General features: G+C 41.7%; 2 protein-coding genes across 2 annotated transcripts; both read left to right on the top strand.

The window, feature by feature from the left end:
* Positions 1 to 7,433: 7,433 nt before the first annotated feature.
* Positions 7,434 to 12,833, top strand: LOC133027427 (poly(A) polymerase type 3-like). The gene is made up of 19 exons (XM_061094440.1): positions 7,434 to 7,441; positions 7,864 to 8,031; positions 8,189 to 8,255; positions 8,377 to 8,458; positions 8,579 to 8,688; positions 8,789 to 8,842; positions 8,935 to 9,040; positions 9,171 to 9,260; positions 9,612 to 9,750; positions 9,941 to 10,013; positions 10,130 to 10,250; positions 10,442 to 10,526; positions 11,112 to 11,165; positions 11,316 to 11,435; positions 11,555 to 11,673; positions 11,775 to 11,881; positions 12,163 to 12,259; positions 12,431 to 12,621; positions 12,762 to 12,833. The coding sequence occupies exons 1-19, from the start codon at positions 7,434 to 7,436 to the stop codon at positions 12,831 to 12,833; spliced, it is 1,863 nt and encodes a 620-aa protein (XP_060950423.1).
* A 1,248-nt stretch (positions 12,834 to 14,081) lies between these two features.
* On the top strand, positions 14,082 to 19,926 carry ercc4 (excision repair cross-complementation group 4). Its single transcript, XM_061095000.1, has 10 exons — positions 14,082 to 14,258; positions 15,023 to 15,203; positions 15,942 to 16,137; positions 16,233 to 16,440; positions 16,552 to 16,732; positions 16,846 to 16,977; positions 17,072 to 17,176; positions 17,566 to 18,232; positions 18,324 to 18,436; positions 18,996 to 19,926. The coding sequence occupies exons 1-10, from the start codon at positions 14,082 to 14,084 to the stop codon at positions 19,733 to 19,735; spliced, it is 2,700 nt and encodes an 899-aa protein (XP_060950983.1). The 3' UTR covers positions 19,736 to 19,926.
* Positions 19,927 to 20,559: the final 633 nt, after the last annotated feature.

Raw genomic sequence — 20,559 nt, 5'->3', positions numbered from 1 at the left:
CTCTGCAACAGAATAAATATGTTACATCCTTTCTCTGACTGCTGCACCACCCCTCACCTGAGAAAAGAATCTCCCACTGTGTCTAAAAAATGTAATATACATATTCCTAACACATTGCAATAGGAAAACAGTCATATTTATGTAGTTAGTATGTGTTTGATGAGAAAACGAGACATGTATATTTATATGTATCATTTTTATATTCGATCAGAATCTGTGAGATTACTCTCTATTTAAATCACAGAAACACATATATATCTGTGTGCATATTATCGTTACTAGGGTTGCAAAGGGGCGGAAAGTTTCCGGTAAATTTTCGGAAACTTTCAGGAAACTTTCCATGGGAAGTTAAGCTCGAGAATTTTGGGAATTTTGAAAAAAAAAAAACTACACAAATTAGACGCTGAGCAATAAAAACATCATTCAAAACTCTATTTTAAAGATGTATGGAATGCAGCACACGCTGCACGTTGAATTCAACCCTCCACTGTGCATTCTTCCATAATAATAACTGCATCCTGCACACTACAGCACTATTGAGGCCTGCTGTAGAGTGCAGGACTAGTCAGGTAAGTTTCGATGATATTACTGGGGAAAATATATTAGCATGCTTATTGAGGATTGTTCATCTGTTCATCTAGCCTATTTACATTCATTTATCCATCAATTGTAAAATATGAGTACGGACGAATCCAATTGTTTGGCTAACTATTTATATCTCTGGCATTGCATTAGTGTTTTTTTACAAACATTGCTCTCATCTTATTCTACAGAACAATGCCACGTGCACTATCTCATGTGTGGAGACATTTCACCCCATCCAATGTAGAAGGAGAGGCTGTTTACATTTGCAAATACTGTGCAAAGACTTATGTTAAGAATGACACAACGATGCAGAAGCATAGAGTCAAGTGCCCAAAGTTTCCTCAGGGCTCAAATCAGCCTATGACAAAACAAAATGTTTATATTTATGTCTGTATATGACAAGGTAAACACAGTTAGTATAAATTACCCACAACATTTCCCGTATATTCCCGTATATTCTGTTAATTCCCGTTAATTCCCGTTAATTCCCATGGAAGGTTTCCCACTTTAAATATTCCCGGAATTTTGCAACCCTACCCGTTACACAACTTTTTTGGTGGGTTTATTACGTACAAGTTCCTAAAGAGGTAAGAAAATCAAATGGGTACACACACACACACACACACACACACACACACGCACAGAGGTTCCCCACTCCAGGACACCACTGGCAGAGATTAAGTCAGCCTTGGAGCTGCCTTGATCTCTGCCTCTCCTGTCTGGTTCTCCCTTGTTCCTCCTTGCTCCTCTCTCTGTGGTCCAGGAAGTGCAGCATCACGGCTTCGAGGTGTGCCGCTCGATAACGGGCCTCGGCTCTGTCAGGATTTAGGGTTTATTGGTTTATAGACAGAGAAAAAAGTGTGTGTCCGCGACATCAAACGGATGCAACAGACTATGCTGGGTGGAAAAAAAAAAAAAACTGCAGTTCTCCTATGATTGGCCATGAGAGTGAGTGAGATATGCAAATGTCTCCCGAAAACTCTGCATGTGAGTCCCTCTGCAGTGTGGCTATTTCTCTGTTTGCAGATGATTCTGAATCACACAAACACACAATCCCTGATTCACTCGATATCTCTTTTTCGACAATATTCTCACTTAACAAGCCTTATATGTTTCCTTTATTGTCTCTCTCTCTCTCTCACGCACACACACACACACACACACATGCACGTCTTTAGTGCATCACTGACATCCACTCCCGCCTGTAACATGTCTCCCCTGTCAACTCCTGACGCCATCCTCCAAACCTCCAGTCTGTCAGCCGCCCTTGAATTATTCATCTAATATGCCCGTTTGCCTAAGCCAGCCGTTGTATTAGTTTGCCAAACATTACAGGCAAGAAAAATTTGTTTATCTGTCTCTGTGTGTCTCACTCCTTCACTTCCCGTTATTGTCTTTACCTCTCCCCTCTCATCTCCCCCAGCTCCCCCTCTCCTCTTTTCCCTTTTCTCATCTTTTCTCACAAACGCGACGATCCCCCCCTCTTTATTGGCATCCGTTGTCACAGCGATTCGCTAAAGTGGATGTGACAGTCAGCCAGCTTTGTTCATGCCTATTATAGAAGCCATACATTTTGCCTCAAAAGATTTTTTTTTTTGCATCCAATTTCTTCTGCCTCTTTTGCATGCTGTGTTTGACCGTGAGGGAGAGCATTTTCTTCCCTGTTATAACGTTCAGTCCATTGTTTTGTCAGGGATAATATATGCAAATTGCAGACGTGGAAAGGAGAAAACATAGGCCTCTTTGCTTTTGGTAATCAGCTCCCACCATTACGTAAACAAAGAACTGACTTGCACGCGTGTCATTACAGTCAAGCATTACAGAGGATGCTTGACTGGTGCTGCTTGACCCGGCTCCGAGTGCCAAAAAACGCTCCTCTCCCTCATCTATATTTCAGTGCGCTGGGGGTGTTCGTGTAATAATCTCAATTTGTGAACATGCAGCCGCGTCACTCTGCCATTACCCAGCACCATAATCTTTAGTCACATTCCACTACGGTGCAGAGGTAACAAGGGTCATGACAGCCTGCGTTAATATACACGTCGTGCCGACAGCAGCCGTCCTCTGTGCCGCTGGAGGACTTTTATTTTTACTGGAACTCGGCTCAGCCTGCACCATTTTCTTTTTTAGCATCGTGACTGCTCTTAGCGCTAAAAGGCTTTTCAGTGAGTCATGCTTTTCAGAATGTGACCCCCGAGTTGGCTGCTTTAACCTCAGGTGCAATCAAAGAGTTTTTCGGTGCTTGGCCCATTACACTTACAATATGGCAGCGTGTACATGTGATATTATTCATAATAAATTGCAGTGTTGGGAATGGGCTGTTTGCTTGTTCTGTGGTGATGCTGGTTACAGATTCCAGTAACAGTGAACCTGCAGTAATTGAGCCGCTGCAAGTAAAAGACCTGCTCCTGTTCACCTGTTTATTCAAAGTTCAGTGAAGCTCGACTTGCAGAACCCAGAAAAAAACCTTTTTCTCAATATTTTGAGCGTATCCAAAATACATGAAATTCAACGCTGCGCTTCCTTGGCCCCTTAACAATTAACATGCTAAGTGTGAAGCAGATGAGATAAACGGTTCTCGAGATACGCGTTCCACAGACAAAAAACAGATGTCCTCTTCTGGCAATGGTAAAGGAGACAATTACCTTTTTTAGCAGGTTTTATATAAAACACTCTATACCCTCTAATTGTGGTCTAAAAGAGGTGTAACTAGTTTACTAGTAGAGTGAATAGCCCAGCTCTTTATCACCCAATAAAAACCTGGAGGTTTGGAGGTTCCTGCTCCCTGATGAGAAAGGGTAATACATTTCTTATTTTATAAACGCTGAGATTGATGGGAAGTTGACTTCCAGAGTTATGTCATCTGGAGCAGGATACCCCCTGACAAGTGTATTCCCCCAAAACGTTGAGCTGCCGCTTGAAAGAGTGTGCGTGTTAACCTCCAGAGGCTTCGTGCTTGGCCCTCAGAGGCTGGTTGGCTCCAAGGCTTAGCCCTCCATTTACAACAAACCCTGGTGCATCTCTCTTCTCCTAATGAGGGCTGGAGGGATGTTATCGGGCCTTCAGCTCTTTTTCTCTTCTCTCTCTCTCTCTCCCTCTCTCTCTCTCTCTCGCACTCATTTCCCTCCTACACTGCAGTCAGGCAGGCAGTGTTAAGTATCTCATCTTGTTTTATCCTCCAGCCTGCCATCAATTTCAAGCTGTTCTCCTCTCATTTACAGCTGTGCCACACCATCCACGGTACCAGGATGCACATCAGCTGCCAAATGTGCACTTTTCCTCCTGCCGCTCGGCGCAAAGATGAGCGGATGGACGGGTTTTCTCGCCACAATCCTTCACGGGCCAACCGTCCGTGGAGACATGCTGCTTCCTCCAAGCACATTTATTGATCATGTGATTCAATTTCATGTACCACAGAACTGTAATAATAGAAGAATCAATTTTGTGTAGCCTTTCTTTTCCCCATTTCAGCTTGTTGTGGGCCCTAAAGGTGTTGTGTTACCGCTCCATCCCAACTGTCTCCTTCACGTTCTCAACCCAGCATGAGGCTGCTTATTGACTTCCAGAGGAGGAGGGATGGACACAAATGTTCTCATGCACACTGCAACACAGGCAAGACTTCTGAGATGCATGGGTTTGCAAAACAAAGTGCTCCGCTGCTCCCTATTGGCTTCTCCATGACAGTGCATCACTTAAATCCTCAAGTCACTTTTGTCTATGTGCTTAGTTTAACTGTGACACAGTGAAGACACTTGATATGTAAGATTGCATTGTTAGGAAGAACCATAAAGGAACTGCAAAGACATTTAGGAGGTGTAAGTGTTGCACCATGCTACTTTACTGCCTTTTGGGGACCTATTTCCTGTTGTAGGATGTAACAACGTACTTTTACTTTATTAATGTACTTAAGTACATTTTTTATGTATCTGTACTTTGCTTTTAAGTCGATTTATTGTCGGGTATTTTTTTACCTTTTTTTTCATTTGCATTTGTTTGTTAGTTAGCAGGATAACGCAAACACAACTCCACCAGTTGCCATGGAATTTTGTGGAAACGTGGAAGGTAATCCAAGGTGATTTTGGTGGGGAACTGGATAAGGGGGCGGATTCCAACAATTTGTCACTGTCTTTATCATCGTGAGATTCATTCATTCATAGATCTTCACTATAAAAATAATCTGGTTTGTTAAGTGGAATGATATTTATGAGTGTGTGAAACTTGTTGCAGATACAAATGAAAAAATCAAGTAAATTTAAATGTGTTGGAGGTTTACACTCCCCACTGAGCACACTTGTAGTTATTCATGTGAACTAATGATATTATTACTGACATTCAGTATTTCTCAGTATTTAATGACCTGGGAGGTGTCCACTGACACAGTTTAGGTGGAGTGACTTCTGTTCACTAACCCACATGAACTTGTCGACTAAAACAAAGGAGTCACCAAGATCCAGATCAACTGGCAGAATTGCTCACAAACTCAAAACTTAAAGCATCTTAAAGCCTTGAGTCTCCTCACATCCTTCCCAGTCATTCTGTCCCTTTCCCCCTGGTGGCCCTAGTGCCTCCTGTTTTCTGCAAGCGTTGTTGTGGTCATCTTGCGCCACCAGAGGACAGCAGAGCCCAGCTACGCACACGAGGATTCAACTGTATGTACCAGAGGTCCACACATACTGTACATTACCATGAATCTGAATCAGAATCAGAAGTATTTTATTGCCAAGTACGTTCACACATACAAGGAATTTGCTCTGGTAATTGGTGCAAACAATGAACATAGAACATAAAGACGCAATAAATACAACATGCATGGAGAGCAATAAAAAATGGGAAACCAGTATATATTTACTCACTATATATATAATTCTTATTTACTCACTTTTTATCAATATTTATACAAAGTAACATTTATTTTGAGATAAACATTTCTGAATAAAAATATATAAAAATATAAAATATAAAAAGTGAAGTAAAAAGTGAAATGCTAAATGCAAAACAGTTAACAGTGTAATATTGCACTATGCAATGTAAATGGATTTAAATGGATTTGTATTTATATAGCGCTTTTCTAGTCTGATGAAGACCACTCAAAGCGCTTTACAGTACAGTTTCACATTCACCCAGTCACACACACATTCATACAGTGCATCTACTTGCAGCACTTTGTTATTCTATGGGGGGCTATTGAGGGTTCAGCATCTTGCCCAAGGACACTTCGGCATGCAGATGGTTCAGACTGGGGATCGAACCGCCGACCTTCAGGTTGGAGGACGACCACTCTACCCCTCAGCCACAGCCGCCCCTAATGTAGTGCAGTCTAATATAATATGATATGATATAATGTGTTAAATTAACACATCCTAGAGGTGTGGGGGTGGAATAAAAGTCTGAGTCAGGTGGGGGTCCCGGGCCTTGTTGATCCTCAAAGTGACGCAAAGGTCAACTCTGTCGTCTCAGGCAGCTTTAGACTTCCACAGATTGTGGTTTAAGACTGTGTTAAGCACTTTACACTGAGTTACTTGTAAACTGCTATATACAGATTTATTATTCAAACTTCTTCCAAGGCTGTTGGAGTGTTGGAGGAAAGGTGACATCAATTTAAAGTTTTATTCAATGGATTCATTACCTTTCTATTTCTGATTTGATGCCATACAAACAAAATTCCTTCACCAAAGTAATACATCAGTTTTGGGAAGCATATTCATTTGCCTCTCTTTCTGAGCATTAAATGAGAAGATTGACACCACTCACACATCTGATGGGTAAGTAAGTCTACTGACTTCCAGAAGCACGTGGAAAACATAGGCCGTATATAAAGAGGGTCGACATAACTGCTCCCCAAAAAAGAAGTTAAAGTCCCTCGTGGATGCAGAATAGGTCATAAATCCCACCTCCTCCCCAGATGGGACCTGGACCAAAATAAAAAGTAAAAGTACATATGAAAAAATGTTTTCTCACAGATGGTACTGTCATTTTAGATAGTTCTTATCACACTGATGTTTGCTGAAGTGCTCATTCCTCTGGTAAGTTTGGCAATTAGTTTTTTGATGCTATTAGAATTAAAGTGAAACGTCACAATTGACAGCTGCAGAGGAAAAAGTATATTGAGGTTTTACTGCCTGGTTAATGTGGGGTTTATACGATTTCAGGGTTGGGGAAAAAATACACCAAGGAAGTTGTGTTTTTTACCCCTCTACATGTATTTGTTTTAAAGCAAGATTATAACAAACCACTGGGCAGAAACGTTTGTTTTTACGAGTTTTTTTACTTATTAGTTTGGTCCATATCAGACCCACTAACATGGAGGAGGTGGGGACACTCCAGTGTTTGACTAAGGACAGACTGGATTGTCCATGGACTCACTGTTTCATTGTGCTATAATGAGACGGAGCTAGCTGGTTAGCATGCTAACATCAACGGAAGAACGCAAGTGGAACAATAGTCAACATGGTCGTTGTTCCCCTCCAGGGACCCGCTCTGTCTGAGTAGAGGGAGGAAGTTTGATGCTGGTAAGTAAACAGCTGTTAATGCTAACGTCGTATAACACAGTGTGTGTTTATAAATGTAAAAAACCACAGGAAATTCTGCTGAATGTTTTTAACACATCAAAGAATCTTCAATTTCCTTCAGTCCTTTGATCAATTTTGAAATGATTAAAGTGCCAATATCAAAGCCATGGAAACGCACTTTAATCTCAGCACGCTGGAGCAAACCGTCCTTCACTCTGGACACCTCAGCTTGAGCTTTAGTAATTGTTTGTGGTGTTCTTAGATTTTAAAACAGCATATCGTTATATTTCTTAGTTTTTAATCGGAATCTATTTAAAGAAAGGTCTTCTGTTTTCAACTATGTCTGGGTAAGTACTCATCTCTATAACCAAGATTTAGGTTAAACAGGCTATTGAGTACTGTTCACATTTTCTGTTATATTTTCTGAAGCTTAACTTGTGATTTTTTAAAAGGTTAGAATTGGCGTTGATATCTGCGTTATGATGGGAGAACTGTCAGTGGTTAAAAACCCTTTAATTTCACAAATCTGCACAAAATGAGGCCCAAGTCACTATATTAAGCACACTGAGACCCCTAAGGTAAAGTGTATACTTGTATATAATTTATATATGAAATAGATATTTGCCATGTTACATCAACAAATTGGAAAAAATAAAGAAGCCATATAAACATAAGGAACTATACAACACGAAAAAAATACATAGGAAAGGTACGACCTGCGATAACTCACAGGCCTTTCTGAACAGTGATACTAACTTTTCCTTTTCAGTTCAACTAAGAGCCAATCATCTGCAGTCCCAGAAATTCCCCAACATTACAGGATCAGTGTTCCGATCGACAAGGACATGCTGACACAGGACTGGATCCAGACAAATGAACTCATTAAAAGTCTGAAGTCGCACGATGTTTTTGTGGATGACGTGGAGCTGCAGCACAGGTAAGATCCATCATTTTCTATTTCATTATTTCTACAATGTTTAACTTGTCTCGGAGAGTTACATGTTTTTGTGTTTTTTTTGTGACTCTGTGATGTGGTTGTTAAACATCCACAAGGGAAAAACATTTTGAAAATGCTCTTTATGTTTTATTTGCAGAGAGACGGTTGTGAAAAGACTGAATTCCCTCTTTAAGGAGTGGCTCCAAGACATGTGTATAGAAATGGTAAGAAACATCTTTTTTTTAAATCTATATAGTTATTTTAAAAAGAATCTCCAAATATTATACAGAAAGCATTCTATTGCGTAGATGATACACCCTCATTGGTTTGCTTTTTTGCTTTTAGAACGTACCTGAAATTTTCATTGACAACGTCGGATACAGGCTGCTCCCGTTTGGCTCCTATGGCTTGGGAGCTTTCTCCAAAGGTAACTAAGATTATTTCCTCAACTTTAAGAACATTTTCTAACTGTGGTCAATTGTATTTTACAGTTTCAAAAGTGACAATATAGACTTCACATTCATATGAATCTGTTTTGCCTCGACAGGTGCTGATATTGACGCTCTTTGTGTTGGGCCTGTATTTCTGGAGAGAACGGTCTTCTTCACCTCCTTTTTTGAGAAGATCAAAGCCCAGGAGGAGGCCAAAGACATACGGGTTTGTTGTTTATGTCAATTATTGCTTCTTTTATCATTATCATGCAAGTCAAAGTCTATTTCTCCCCAGTGCAAGTGACTGACAATATTGTTCTCTTCAGGCCATCGAAGAAGCATTTGTGCCGGTCATCAATTTGACATTTGATGGAATTGAGGTAAGTGAAGATCTAACAACTACTAAGTAAAAATAATAACTAAAAACTCTACTGGTGCTTTGATACCTGGTTTGTGTTTCTGTATCTCATAGGTGGATTTAGTCTATGCCCAGATGCCACAGTATTCTCTCACACTCAACCTTCTTGACGACATGTGGTTGAAGGATATGGATAAAGCCTCTGCCAGGAGTCTCAATGGTAACATCACACTCAAGTACACAGCTGCTCAGAAATGCTGCAGTATGACCAGACACATTATTTTTGTTCCAAGTTGTTCATTTTTTAAATGTGGCTGTTTGTGTATGAATCCTTTCTTTTCATTCTGTAGGTTACAGAGTCACAGAGGAAATCCTCCGACTTGTGCCGAACGTCTCAAACTTCAGGCTCGCTCTGATGGCCATCAAGCTGTGGGCCAAAAGTAAGATGAACGACTAATTCATAATGCCAGACACTAAGTCTCTCTGTGAATAGCTGGACTTTTTTCTGAACATAATAATTATACATTTATACCAACAATGGAATCTGAAATATTTGTTTTAGTCAGTGGTGCAAACTGATAGCTTCAATCTCTGTTTATTGTTATTGTGGATATTTTGTTTGCTTTTTTCTACATTTGCTGGCGTGCAACCACAGGCCAGTCTCTGTTGTGCAGGAATAAACAATGCACAGGTTAACTTAACTATACAATATACACAATGTAAAACTTATTAACATTATTAAAGTGACATTTTGTCTTAATCATGTATCTCATCCTTATTTTTCCCTTCAGGACGCAACATTTACTCTAGCAAGCTGGGCTTCCTGGGCGGGGTATCCTGGGCCATTCTAGTAGCCAGAATTTGCCAGGTTTATCCAAACGTGACAGCATCCACCCTGGTGATGAAGTTCTTCAGGGTCTACTCCATGTGGTGAGTTGTGTCAGCATTTATCTTAAATAAAGTATTTCTAAATCTCTTCACAATATTCGGTGGTTGGAGAGTTTTAAACTCTGCTTTTTATCACTGAAAATGTAACTGCATGTTCATGCTTTGTAGACAAGGATCAGTTGTAGTGGTAGACAAGGATCAGTAGATTTGACAATCTTGTGTTTCGTGTCAGGGAGTGGCCTATCCCTATTCGTCTGAGGGTAGTGCAGGACCTCCACTACAACCTTCCTTTCTGGGATTCCATGGTAAGTCCTTTGCAGGATCTTTATTCAAAGTTTAAGATGCAAGCCAATCAAGTGAGTTTTTGAATTATCCAGTTTAAAACATAATTAGATGATAATCTGTTTTTCTGCATTTCCAGTATAACATACGTGATCAGTACCACTTGATGCCGATCATCACGCCAGCATACCCACAGCAGAACTCAGCGTTCAATGTGTCTCTCTCCTCGCTGACCATCCTGGTTGAAGAGTTCAATCGGGGTATGTAAAGTCACCCAGCTAACAACATCACATGGTCACTGCCTGCATTGCAAGGCAAACAACCGTCAATTCCCATGTTCTAACCGTGGATTAAATCAAACCATGTTACATTCAATTACATCCTACAGAATTTTGTTCTCAGAGTGTGAGAACATTTTGTTTGAAACCACCTGTCTCTTCCTCGTTCACAGGCCAGACTATCGTCCAGGAAATACAGCAGCACAAAGCCGACTGGTTCAAACTCTTTGAAACACCAAATTTTATGGACAAGTACCGGTATGTATTGAGTTACAAAGACAGAAATCACAACTGCCTGTGTAATTAAATACACTCACACACACTCTCTCTCTCTCTAAATACATGATTATGTCTTCATTTCTATGTGGTTGGTTAAAGCTCGGAATGGGAGCTGCCTGACTGACTGAGTTTCAGTTTCGTTTGAATAAATCTACTATTTGTTCTCATCCCACTTTTCCCCTTCAATAAAATTTCTTCATGTTTTTTTTTCTTGGAATGTTTTTGTTGGAGGTCCCAACAGGCAGCGTCCTCGATATTAGTAATGATACAGTTATGTTGTGGAAGAACTGATGGACACAGTGAGCAGTTTTGTTCAGCTTTTGACGTGAAATATAAAAAATTGTGTTGTGGAGTTTGGGCGTTAAATACACAAACACAGATCACTTAGTTTACAGGTTTTATTCTCGAAAGGGCTTTTTTTATACATTTAAAGTTGACTGTATAATGGACATAATGACGATGAGTATGATGGTGTTACTCATTGTGCTGTACAGTAGGTTGACCGGCTGTAAATATTGAGCAGCAATGAATTCACAACAATTTTTTGATCTCTTTTATTCAAAGGGATTACCTTCAGGTGGAAGCAACTTCTGCTACAGAGGAGCAGCATCTTGATTGGTGAGTCAAGTACAACTGGAATTCATGTCAACACATTTGTAGACAATCTAAGGGGGAAAAAACTGGGATGAAAAACCGTATGAAAACTTTACATCCAGCTGCTGGAGCGTTTTCTTCTTCCTGTAACTGATTTCTCATTCACTCGTTCAGGGTCGGCCTGGTGGAATCCAGGATCAGACACCTGGTGGGAGCTCTGCAGATACACCAGTCTATTACCTTGGCTCATGTGAATGTGCAGCCCTACTCTCCACCCAAGGAGGCCGATAGCACGTAAGGACATGATGTCATATTTCAACTCCTTACTGTTTTTGTTCTGATGCTCTGTATTTACTCTCAGTTTCCTGTAACAAAGCATTAACGCTCATGTTGGTTGTCTGTTTCTGTTTCAGGGAGGGTCTGAGCACAAAGTGGTCGATTGGATTTACCCTGACAGAGGAGTTTGAGAAGATGAGGAACAAGAACGATCGAATCGACCTGACCTGTGAAGTCCGCTACTTTACTGATACTGGTATGCGTTTTGTTTCCTTCCTATTCTTCTTCTTTAAGTTTTGTGACACTGGAGCAAAGTTATATGAAAATGTGTTATCATTTTATTTTGTGCCCTTGCAGTCTACAACATGGCAAGCACCAGTGGTGTGTTTCAGAAGGGAATGGTCGTTTCAGTCAACTATGAAGAGAAATGTGCCAATGTGCTGCCCCACCACACAGCTGACAAGGTTCGCTCAAACATTGTACGCTTTGTTTGACAAAATACACCGTTTTATGCAGTTTTTTTTATGATATCATTTTTTTTTTTAAATCTTCACAAAAACCAGAGTTTAAAAACGACATGGTGTGCTTTTACATGCAAGATTGGCATCAATAGTCTTACTCTTAGCAAAAAGAGTAACCCTAACCCAAAACCCCTAATCCTTAAGTACACAGTATTTTCCTAAATTGATTGAACTCTTTGTGTTAGGATATTTCTCAAAACCCATATTTTTTTTGTTCTGTACAGGATTTCTCTGTAACATCAAGGCCTAGCAAAGTCCCCCCAGCCTCCACAGCTCAACAGGCCACAAAGAGATCTCGTTCTCCCTCACCAGGAACTTCAAGTAAGAAGTACAGGCCTGAGGAGAAACAAGCTCAAGGGTTGAAACCCACCTGCCCCAAAAACTCCACTACAGGTGTCTTGCCTACTAAGAAAATTGTGAGCCTGGTTAGCAGACCTGGCTTTTCAGCTCCTACAGCTCAACAGGCCACAAAGAGACCTCGTTCTCCCTCAGCGGAACGTTCGTCTCAGAAGTTCAGGACTGAGGAGAAAGGCGTAAAAGAGGCGAAGACCACCTCCCCTGGAAAGTCCCCTGCAGGTGTCTCGCCCAGTGAGACACAATCCAAGATTGTGAGCCCGCCAAGCGAGGACGGAGCTGGCACTCCTGATCTCGAGAGCCCGGCCAAGACATCAAATATCAATCTGGTATGTTACACTAACCATGGATCTCCTCTTAACACACAAGACTAAACTTCTCCGGTTGCAGTTCGATAAACAAAGTTTTGTTGAGAGTATTAAGATGTTCATATGTTGTGACTGACCTCACTGTCTGTTCCTCCCCTCAGACTCTACCTCCTGACGAGCTGTCCGACTTGCCTAGCGAAATCTTTCACGGCCGTGAAAATCTCATCGTGTGAAATCTCATCAGGTACTGTACAGATATGACTCATAGAGCACACATGTTGAACTCCATAAAATAGCATTCTGTCTCTCTTAAAGAGACAGAGAGGAACAGGGTTGTAATACCAATGAATTAATGTATGAACAAGATGTAACATTGGCGGTTTCTTGCTCCTCACCCATAGGAAAAAAAACATGTTAGCTTTTGCATATTTGTAAAGTGTTGTTATTCATATGAAAGTGATGAAACTTGTAACTTGTCTTAAAATAAAAATTGTAAACATGATTAGTCTGGTCTTATTTTGTATTGTTTGAGCTGGTTTGATTTGAGCATAAATATCAGGGGATGTTGTGATCTCTAATGAAAAACTGCCAAAACATGATACTTCATCCTGCCAGCTTTGAATAAGGTTTGCCAGATTCACATGTCGGTTAAACCACACGTGCAGATTTGATGGAACTAAATGTTGTCAGTTGTTTTAAGGTCTTTCAGCAGATTAATGGTATTTTCAAGGATAGAATTGAGGATAAAATTACTATAGGAAAACAGTGAAGGTTCTTGTAATTTGGACTATACCTACATTTTAAACAAATTCTTATTTCTCAAGCTAATCTCTATACAAACATGATCAGTACCTCACCAGCAGCATATGTCCAAACCCCACGATCTCCCTTGTGAGAAAAGTACCCATAATGCTTGGCAATCAATCAAAGGTGATCCTGGAGTAGTGAGTCTGCTGCACATACAAAGTAATCTGAAAGATGTATAGAAAAGAATAAAGGTGCTAATCAAAACATATAATAGGTTTTAAACAGGCTATGTATATATTTTAAACAATTGACGACTAGAATTGGACATATATTAGTATAATTGAGAGAAATACAGAGGGGCATGCTATAATAACAGAGCTCATTTTCATTTTGCAATATAACATGAATTGAAAAAGGTATGCATGTAACCACTATATGTATCCACTGTGAATAAAAATTCCTAATGAAATAAATGTGCATCGGCTGTGAAAACATCACACAGGCCATAATAAATAGCATGGCGTCATTTCTACCTGCTATAACACTCCGGGTCAAATGGTGGCGCTGCTGCTCTTACATTTTTACACTTACTAGCCACTAGACCGGAAGTGCCATTTCAAAACACTGAATAGCGGTTGTGGAAGCACCGTGTTTAGCTTCCGATGGTCTGCAGCGGCTTCAGCTGACATCTATCCCCGGTGCTGTGCGACTGTGGTGCGGTACAGGGCTCCACCATGGCGGGCCCGCTGCTGGAGTTCGAGACCGAGATGTTCCTGAGTCTGTTCGGCTGCGACGGGCTGCTGGTGGCGGCCGAGGGGATGGGGATGGACCGCATCCTGCTGCAGTTCATGCGGGTTCACTCGGAGAAGGACAGCCTGGTCCTCCTGCTCAACACGACCACTCCCGAGCAGGTCAGCCCCTAATGTTATGTGATGGAAGCGACCAACCAGTATAACAAAAAAACTGGAGATAACAGAGTACCAGTGTTTCAGTGACAGACTGTATGATAGCAACACATAACCAGCAAGTCACAACAATCAATTGTAGTCAAATGTATAGCTGTGGTTTTAAACTCAATGCAGCGCAATGAATAATACAAAGATACAAGGGAATAATAAAAGGGAGGCACAGTTTCCGTCGGTGATGGTTCCCTCGCCACGGCACCTGTAACGGACACACCTTCCCACTCGTCCTCCTGTGATGGAAATCTGGAAATACAAGAGGCTGGAACACCATATTTGTCTTTGTGTATTTAACAAGGGGCTTTCTGCAGCGAGGATCAACACAGAGAAACCACAAGGATCTCAGAGTGAAGATGCAGGACAGTCAAATACAATGATCTTATATAGGAGGACTAGGGCTATCTCTCTCGGCCAATCCAGACTGGTTCTGTAGGCGCAGGGAGAGGGCTATCTATACACAGACAACTGATTTACATGTGTTTCCTTTGGAGATGAGCACACATACATTCAGTTCTTTGGGGAGTCTCAAGGGTTTTCAGGTCAACACAGTTCAGACCATAAAACAGCTCAGGTCATAAACTATTTGGACAGTTTCTATATGTTTGTATAAAGGTCATAAAAGCCTTTAGACAGAGCTACAAAAACTTACTTTCCAACTACAACATAGGTTTCACACATACTTACTTAATTTTTCCATTCCACTCCCTTCTCAGGAGTATTTCACGGAGCAGCTGAGGGTTGAGGGCGTGACCCACCTGCCCAGGACGGTGACCAGCGACGTCCAGAGCACGGAGCGTTACACCGTTTACACCGAGGGGGGGGTGCTGTTTGTCACCAGTCGGATCCTGGTGGTCGACTTCCTCACCGACCGCATCCCTGCTCATCTCATATCAGGTCAGAGGACCAAGCGATCGTGGCTGAAATGACTCCCCTTGTTGGTCTTTTTACAATGACGTGATTTTATTTATTACAGTGAACCACATTTGTTTGTTTACTTTTTGCCCTTTACAAAATCATAGTTTGTCAGTTATTGTTAACTGTTAATGATTTACTCCGCCCTGGTTGGGACCATTAAGATTTTAACTGCTAACAACTGCTGTTATTAAAAAAAACTAAAAAAAGACAATACATCACTCAATTGTGAACACATGGGAATTCTTCGGTGACACTAGACACTTTTAATTCTGTTATTATCAACAGACTAAATACACAATCGACTTTAATCATAACCAGTAGAGAAACACAATAACTTTTTTACCAAATTTATAAAACAAAATCAAAATTGATGGGTTGATCATGGCTCATAACGCCACCTAGTGTTTCAAACTGTCTTTGAAAAAGTGAAAATCTGAATCTGAAAGCCGCACTCCTTTACAAATTCTTAAACTTAACCAAGAAACCAGCACATTGTCAACTGTACCAGCCGTCCCTTATCCTCTCCTGCCCCTCGAGTGTTTCTCTCTCTCACACACAGGTGGAAAAGCATTTTTTTTATTTCCAGGGAGAGACACATCAGCCAATACTTTCATATATGCTGTGTTTAAATGTGCCAGTATATCGTCACAAAAATGTAGCTGTTGCTGCACGATACAGGTGGTTATATTTTCCTCTCTATCTTTATCAACGCTTCAGGCATCCTGGTGTTCCGTGCCCATAAAATCATCGAGTCTTGTCAGGAGGCCTTCATCCTTCGTCTGTTCAGACAGAAGAACAAGACGGGATTCATCAAGGCCTTCACCGATAAGGCCACAGCCTTCTCCTCCGGCTTCTGCCAGGTGGAGCGCGTGATGAGAAACCTCTTCGTCAAGAAGCTCTATCTGTGGCCCAGGTATGGTGTGACATTGAACATGTCATAGCAGGGAAGGGGAGTTGTTCCTGCCATCTATCTTTACCGTTGCTCGATTTACCTGCATCATTCACCAGGTTCCAGGCATCAGTAAACACAGCACTGGACAGGCATAAACCGGAGGTGGTGGAGCTGCATGTGTCGCTGACGCCCGCTATGAGGGCCATTCAGAGCTCCATCCTGGACATTATGAGCGCCTGTCTGAAGGAGCTGAAACGCTACAACCCTACACTGGAGGCTGAGGACCTCTCACTGGAGAACACGCTTGGAAATGGTTTTGAAAAGGTCTGTTGCTGTGTCGCTGAAATATGACACATTAATCTGCCTTCAGCCAATATAGTGAATTTAATAAAAGTGGTTGAACTTAATTATTTGACCTTCTCTTACACATCCCAGACCATCCGTCATTACCTGGATCCCCTGTGGCACCAACTGGGAGCCAAGACCAAGGCCCTGGTCCAGGACCTGAAGGTGTTGAGGGTTCTCCTGCTCTACCTCACACAGTACGATTGTGTCACCTTCCTCAATCTGCTTGAGTCGCTCCGCTCCAGCCAAAAGATCTTTGGCTCCAATTCAGGTAAACTAAACTATTTACCAGGAGCTCCTCGGAGTATTTAGTTTAAGCGTAAAAAAAGCATCATGAGACTCTGTTTATCCCTGTTTGATTCCATGAGTTTATTGTTGTATCAGGGTGGCTGTTCCTGGACTCGAGCACTTCCATGTTCATGAATGCCAGGGGTCGTGTGTACCGCATGAGTGAGAGCAAGAAGAAACTCAAAGTGGGGGCAGAGGCTGAGAAACAGAAGTTACCCTCGACCTCAGGTGACAGACATGTTAACAGATCTCTGACAATGTGCTCCTCAGACTTAATATCTGTTGAGTTAATGCTTCGTGTTTGTGTGTGCGTGTGTGTCAGATATGAAAAGAGTCCTGGTGCTGGAGAAGAGCCCAAAGTGGGAGGCTCTAACTGAAGTGCTGCAGGAGATTGAGAGAGAGAACAAGAGCTCTGAACATGAACCAGGTTAGAGTTCTACTTACTACTACTATTAATAATCATAGACATAATCATGTTGAGTATTACTGCGTAATCTAAATTCATGTTAAGTATACCATTAATGTAATTAGTAAATACTAGTCCAGCTTACTGGGATGCTGGAACTTCACCAAGCAACAGAAACATTTTGTCTGATTCCTTTCATTTAGGAATGTGATGGCATAAACACAGGTTTGTCATTTAATTGATAAAAAATCTGTGCAATTTAAATGACAATGTTAGAAAAATGTCTGTTCATATATAGTTGAATCCTAATAACATATGTTTAACAAGTCCAAATATCCGCCAGAAAGAGGGTCTGTTGAAATTTGTCTTGTACCGTATATCTGTCTAACTGCCCAACATGTTGCCGACAGGTCGGGTCTTGATCTGTGCCAGTGATGACCGGACCTGTGCCCAGCTGCAGCAGTACATCAGGCGCGGCTCTGAGGAGCTGCTCAACAGACTGTACGCTCGCACAATCGGTAAACGGGACCCTGCCGCTGCCGCTGCCCTGGAGTTCGACACTCACAAAAAGGGCAATGGCTGGCCCAAGAGAGGAACCAAGGGGAAAGAGCCTGCTCAGAGAAAAAACACAAAGTCCACGAAGAGTAAAAGCCGACCATCTCTGACCCTCACCCAGATGGTCGGGAAGGGGGAGGCGGCGGAGGCAGCAGCGATGGGAAGCAGCGGAGACGAGGAGGAGTTGACGGAGGACGAAGAGGGCGAGGAAGGGCAACTGAAGCTGGATTTGTCATCTGACGCTTACTATGGTGTCCTGAAGGAGCCGCTGACTGTCATCCACCCACTGAAAGGCTGCACCGACCCACACAGCTTGACACGGGTGCTGCACGAGGTGGAGCCCAGTTTTGTGGTCCTGTACGACGCTGAAGTGAGTTTTGTGCGACAACTCGAGATCTACAAAGCCACTCGGCCTGGAAAAGCACTCAGGGTGTATTTCCTCATCTACGGAGGGTCGACAGAAGAACAGAAGTACCTCACAGCACTGTCTAGGGAAAAGAAAGCATTCGAACACCTCATCAGGTCAGAACAGTTTCCTCACTTTGTATTTTTCGTTTAATTTAGGTTTCTCCACAGTAGGTCATCATTGGTGCTTCTGCGTGTAATTTTGCAGGGAAAAAGCTACCATGGTCATACCAGAGGAGAGGGAGGGACGAGAAGACACCAACCTCGATCTTGCTAGAAATTTAGAGCCTGCCAACGCCACCACCAACACCCGCAAAGCAGGTATGACTCTTATAGTTCGCAACATTTCTCAGGGAGGCTGTAAGTCACTCAGAGTTCACAATGCTGAGACAAAGTGTATGTAATGACATAAGTAAATGTGACAGCTGCACAAAAATCATGACTCCTGTATTATTTTAATGGACAATAACATTTTATATCTTCACCTACAACAGACAGCAAACTTTAACTTTAATTGGCTTTAAGGCCTTTCAATAATATGATATTGTTTTTAAGATATATTGATATAACCCACTATTACTATCTTTTTAAATCTGTGATGATTACTGCCTAATGGAATTCAAGTCACGTTCCAAACTTTTACACATCACTGTATCAGGCCTACACATCAAATACACAGAATCTTCTAAAATGAAATCAAATCTTGTGAATCTTATGAACTTTTTTGCCTCGCAGTTGCAGTCTCTCACCTGTAGGTGGTGCTGAAGCCGCCTCATCAATGCCAGCATCCAGCACCTCTGACATGTTTTTCTATTTTTTGATTCTCTTTGAATAAGTGTTTCATTATCTTATTTTTCCATTTCCTGTTTCCAATGTCCAGGAGGCCAGGAGCAGCCCAAGGAGCCCTCCCGAGTCATTGTGGACATGCGTGAGTTCCGCAGTGAACTCCCTTCCTTGCTGCACCGCCGTGGTCTGGACATCGAGCCTGTCACCCTAGAAGTGGGTGACTATATCCTGACCCCGGACACATGCGTGGAGCGCAAGAGCATCAGCGATCTGATTGGCTCTTTGCAGAGCGGCCGTCTCTACACCCAATGTCTCTCCATGACCCGTTATTACAAAAAGCCAGTGCTGCTCATTGAGTTTGACCCGGCAAAACCGTTTTCCTTAATGGCTCGATCGGATTTCCGGCATGAGATCTCATCTAATGACGTCTCCTCAAAACTCACCTTACTCACTTTGCATTTCCCCCGCCTGCGAATACTCTGGTGTCCCTCCCCACATGTCACAGCTGACCTCTTCCTGGAGCTGAAGCAAGGCCGCCTGGAACCCGACGCTGCAGCAGCTCAGGCAGTCACAGCCGAGTCGGACACGGTGGCTGAATCAGCAGGGCTCTACAACCCAGGACCTTATGACTTCCTGTTGAAAATGCCTGGGGTCAATATAAAAAACTATAGGGCCCTGATAAGAAATGCCGACAGCCTGGCAGATTTAGCCAAACTCAGCAAGGACAAGCTCGCAGAATTACTGGGAAATGCGAACAACGCTAAGATCCTGTACGAGTTTCTGCATAATGTTGCTGATGTTCCTGCTCCAGTGCAGAGGAAAAAGAAGACATAGGAATAATATGTTTCTTAACACCAGGATTGTATTTGCTTTGTAAAGCTGGATGAAAGTTAAATTTCAGCATATTATATTAATGTGCAGAATGAATCAAAGTAATGCAGGTTTCTCTCTTGTATTTTGGAAACTACTCTGTAGATATATGCAAGATATGGAACTTTTATCATATTCTTAAAAAGTTGTGGAAAAATGGGTATTTTGGATAAATAAAATCTTAATGAATTTTGTAATTATTTATGACCCCACATTTAAAAAAAAAAAATTTGGACTCTTACTTTGTTTACATTTTTAATTCGCAAGTTTGATTTCTCTGAAATCTTAATAAAGTGTCATTTAAAAGTTCTCTCTTATCTTGTGTAGTACTTTCTATCATCATAACTTGTGGAATTATGACAAGCAGAGGAAACCACAACCTCTCTCACTGTGCTGTTGCTTTTGGGCGCAAGGTTTGAAGTTGTACTTTGCAGTCACTTGAGAACAAAGGAGTAATCATGTTTTACTTTGTTTGCAGAGCTCTTTAAATATTTTCTTTTGCATCCATAGTACTTAACCTACGAACATAAGTAAAGTTTGTACAGAAAAGAAACGGATGTATGGATAATGGAGAGGTGAATGAACTGGATTGAGCCCAAACTGGGACATTTGGGGGAAAATAAACATTAAAAGATTATTTGCCACATAAATAGTCCATATAACAAGGATTACATAATACCATACAAAGTATTTATAAAGATTCTATAATATAAAATAAAGATTCTTTCTATAGAATTAGTTGAGGATAAATTCTGATCAGTTCCGAGTACAGGGATCCCTGCCCTCCG

The sequence above is a fragment of the Limanda limanda genome, chromosome 21 (genome assembly GCF_963576545.1).
Source record: "Limanda limanda chromosome 21, fLimLim1.1, whole genome shotgun sequence".
Classification (NCBI taxonomy): Eukaryota; Metazoa; Chordata; class Actinopteri; order Pleuronectiformes; family Pleuronectidae; genus Limanda; species Limanda limanda.
Note: the sequence above shows the minus strand (reverse complement) of the source record. Positions and strands in the feature narration are given on the sequence as shown.

Excerpts from the sequence above, each read along its gene's own strand:
- LOC133027427 (XM_061094440.1), top strand. Across the intron at positions 10,014-10,129 it reads TTCCTTTCTGGGATTCCATG|TATAACATACGTGATCAGTA; the intron begins GTAAGTCCTTTG and ends CTGCATTTCCAG. Across the intron at positions 11,882-12,162 it reads CCCACCACACAGCTGACAAG|GATTTCTCTGTAACATCAAG; the intron begins GTTCGCTCAAAC and ends TGTTCTGTACAG.
- ercc4 (XM_061095000.1), top strand. The coding sequence starts at position 14,082 with ATGGCGGGCCCGCTGCTGGAGTTCGAGACCGAGATGTTCCTGAGTCTG. Across the intron at positions 16,441-16,551 it reads TTGGAAATGGTTTTGAAAAG|ACCATCCGTCATTACCTGGA; the intron begins GTCTGTTGCTGT and ends TACACATCCCAG. Across the intron at positions 18,437-18,995 it reads CACCAACACCCGCAAAGCAG|GAGGCCAGGAGCAGCCCAAG; the intron begins GTATGACTCTTA and ends TCCAATGTCCAG.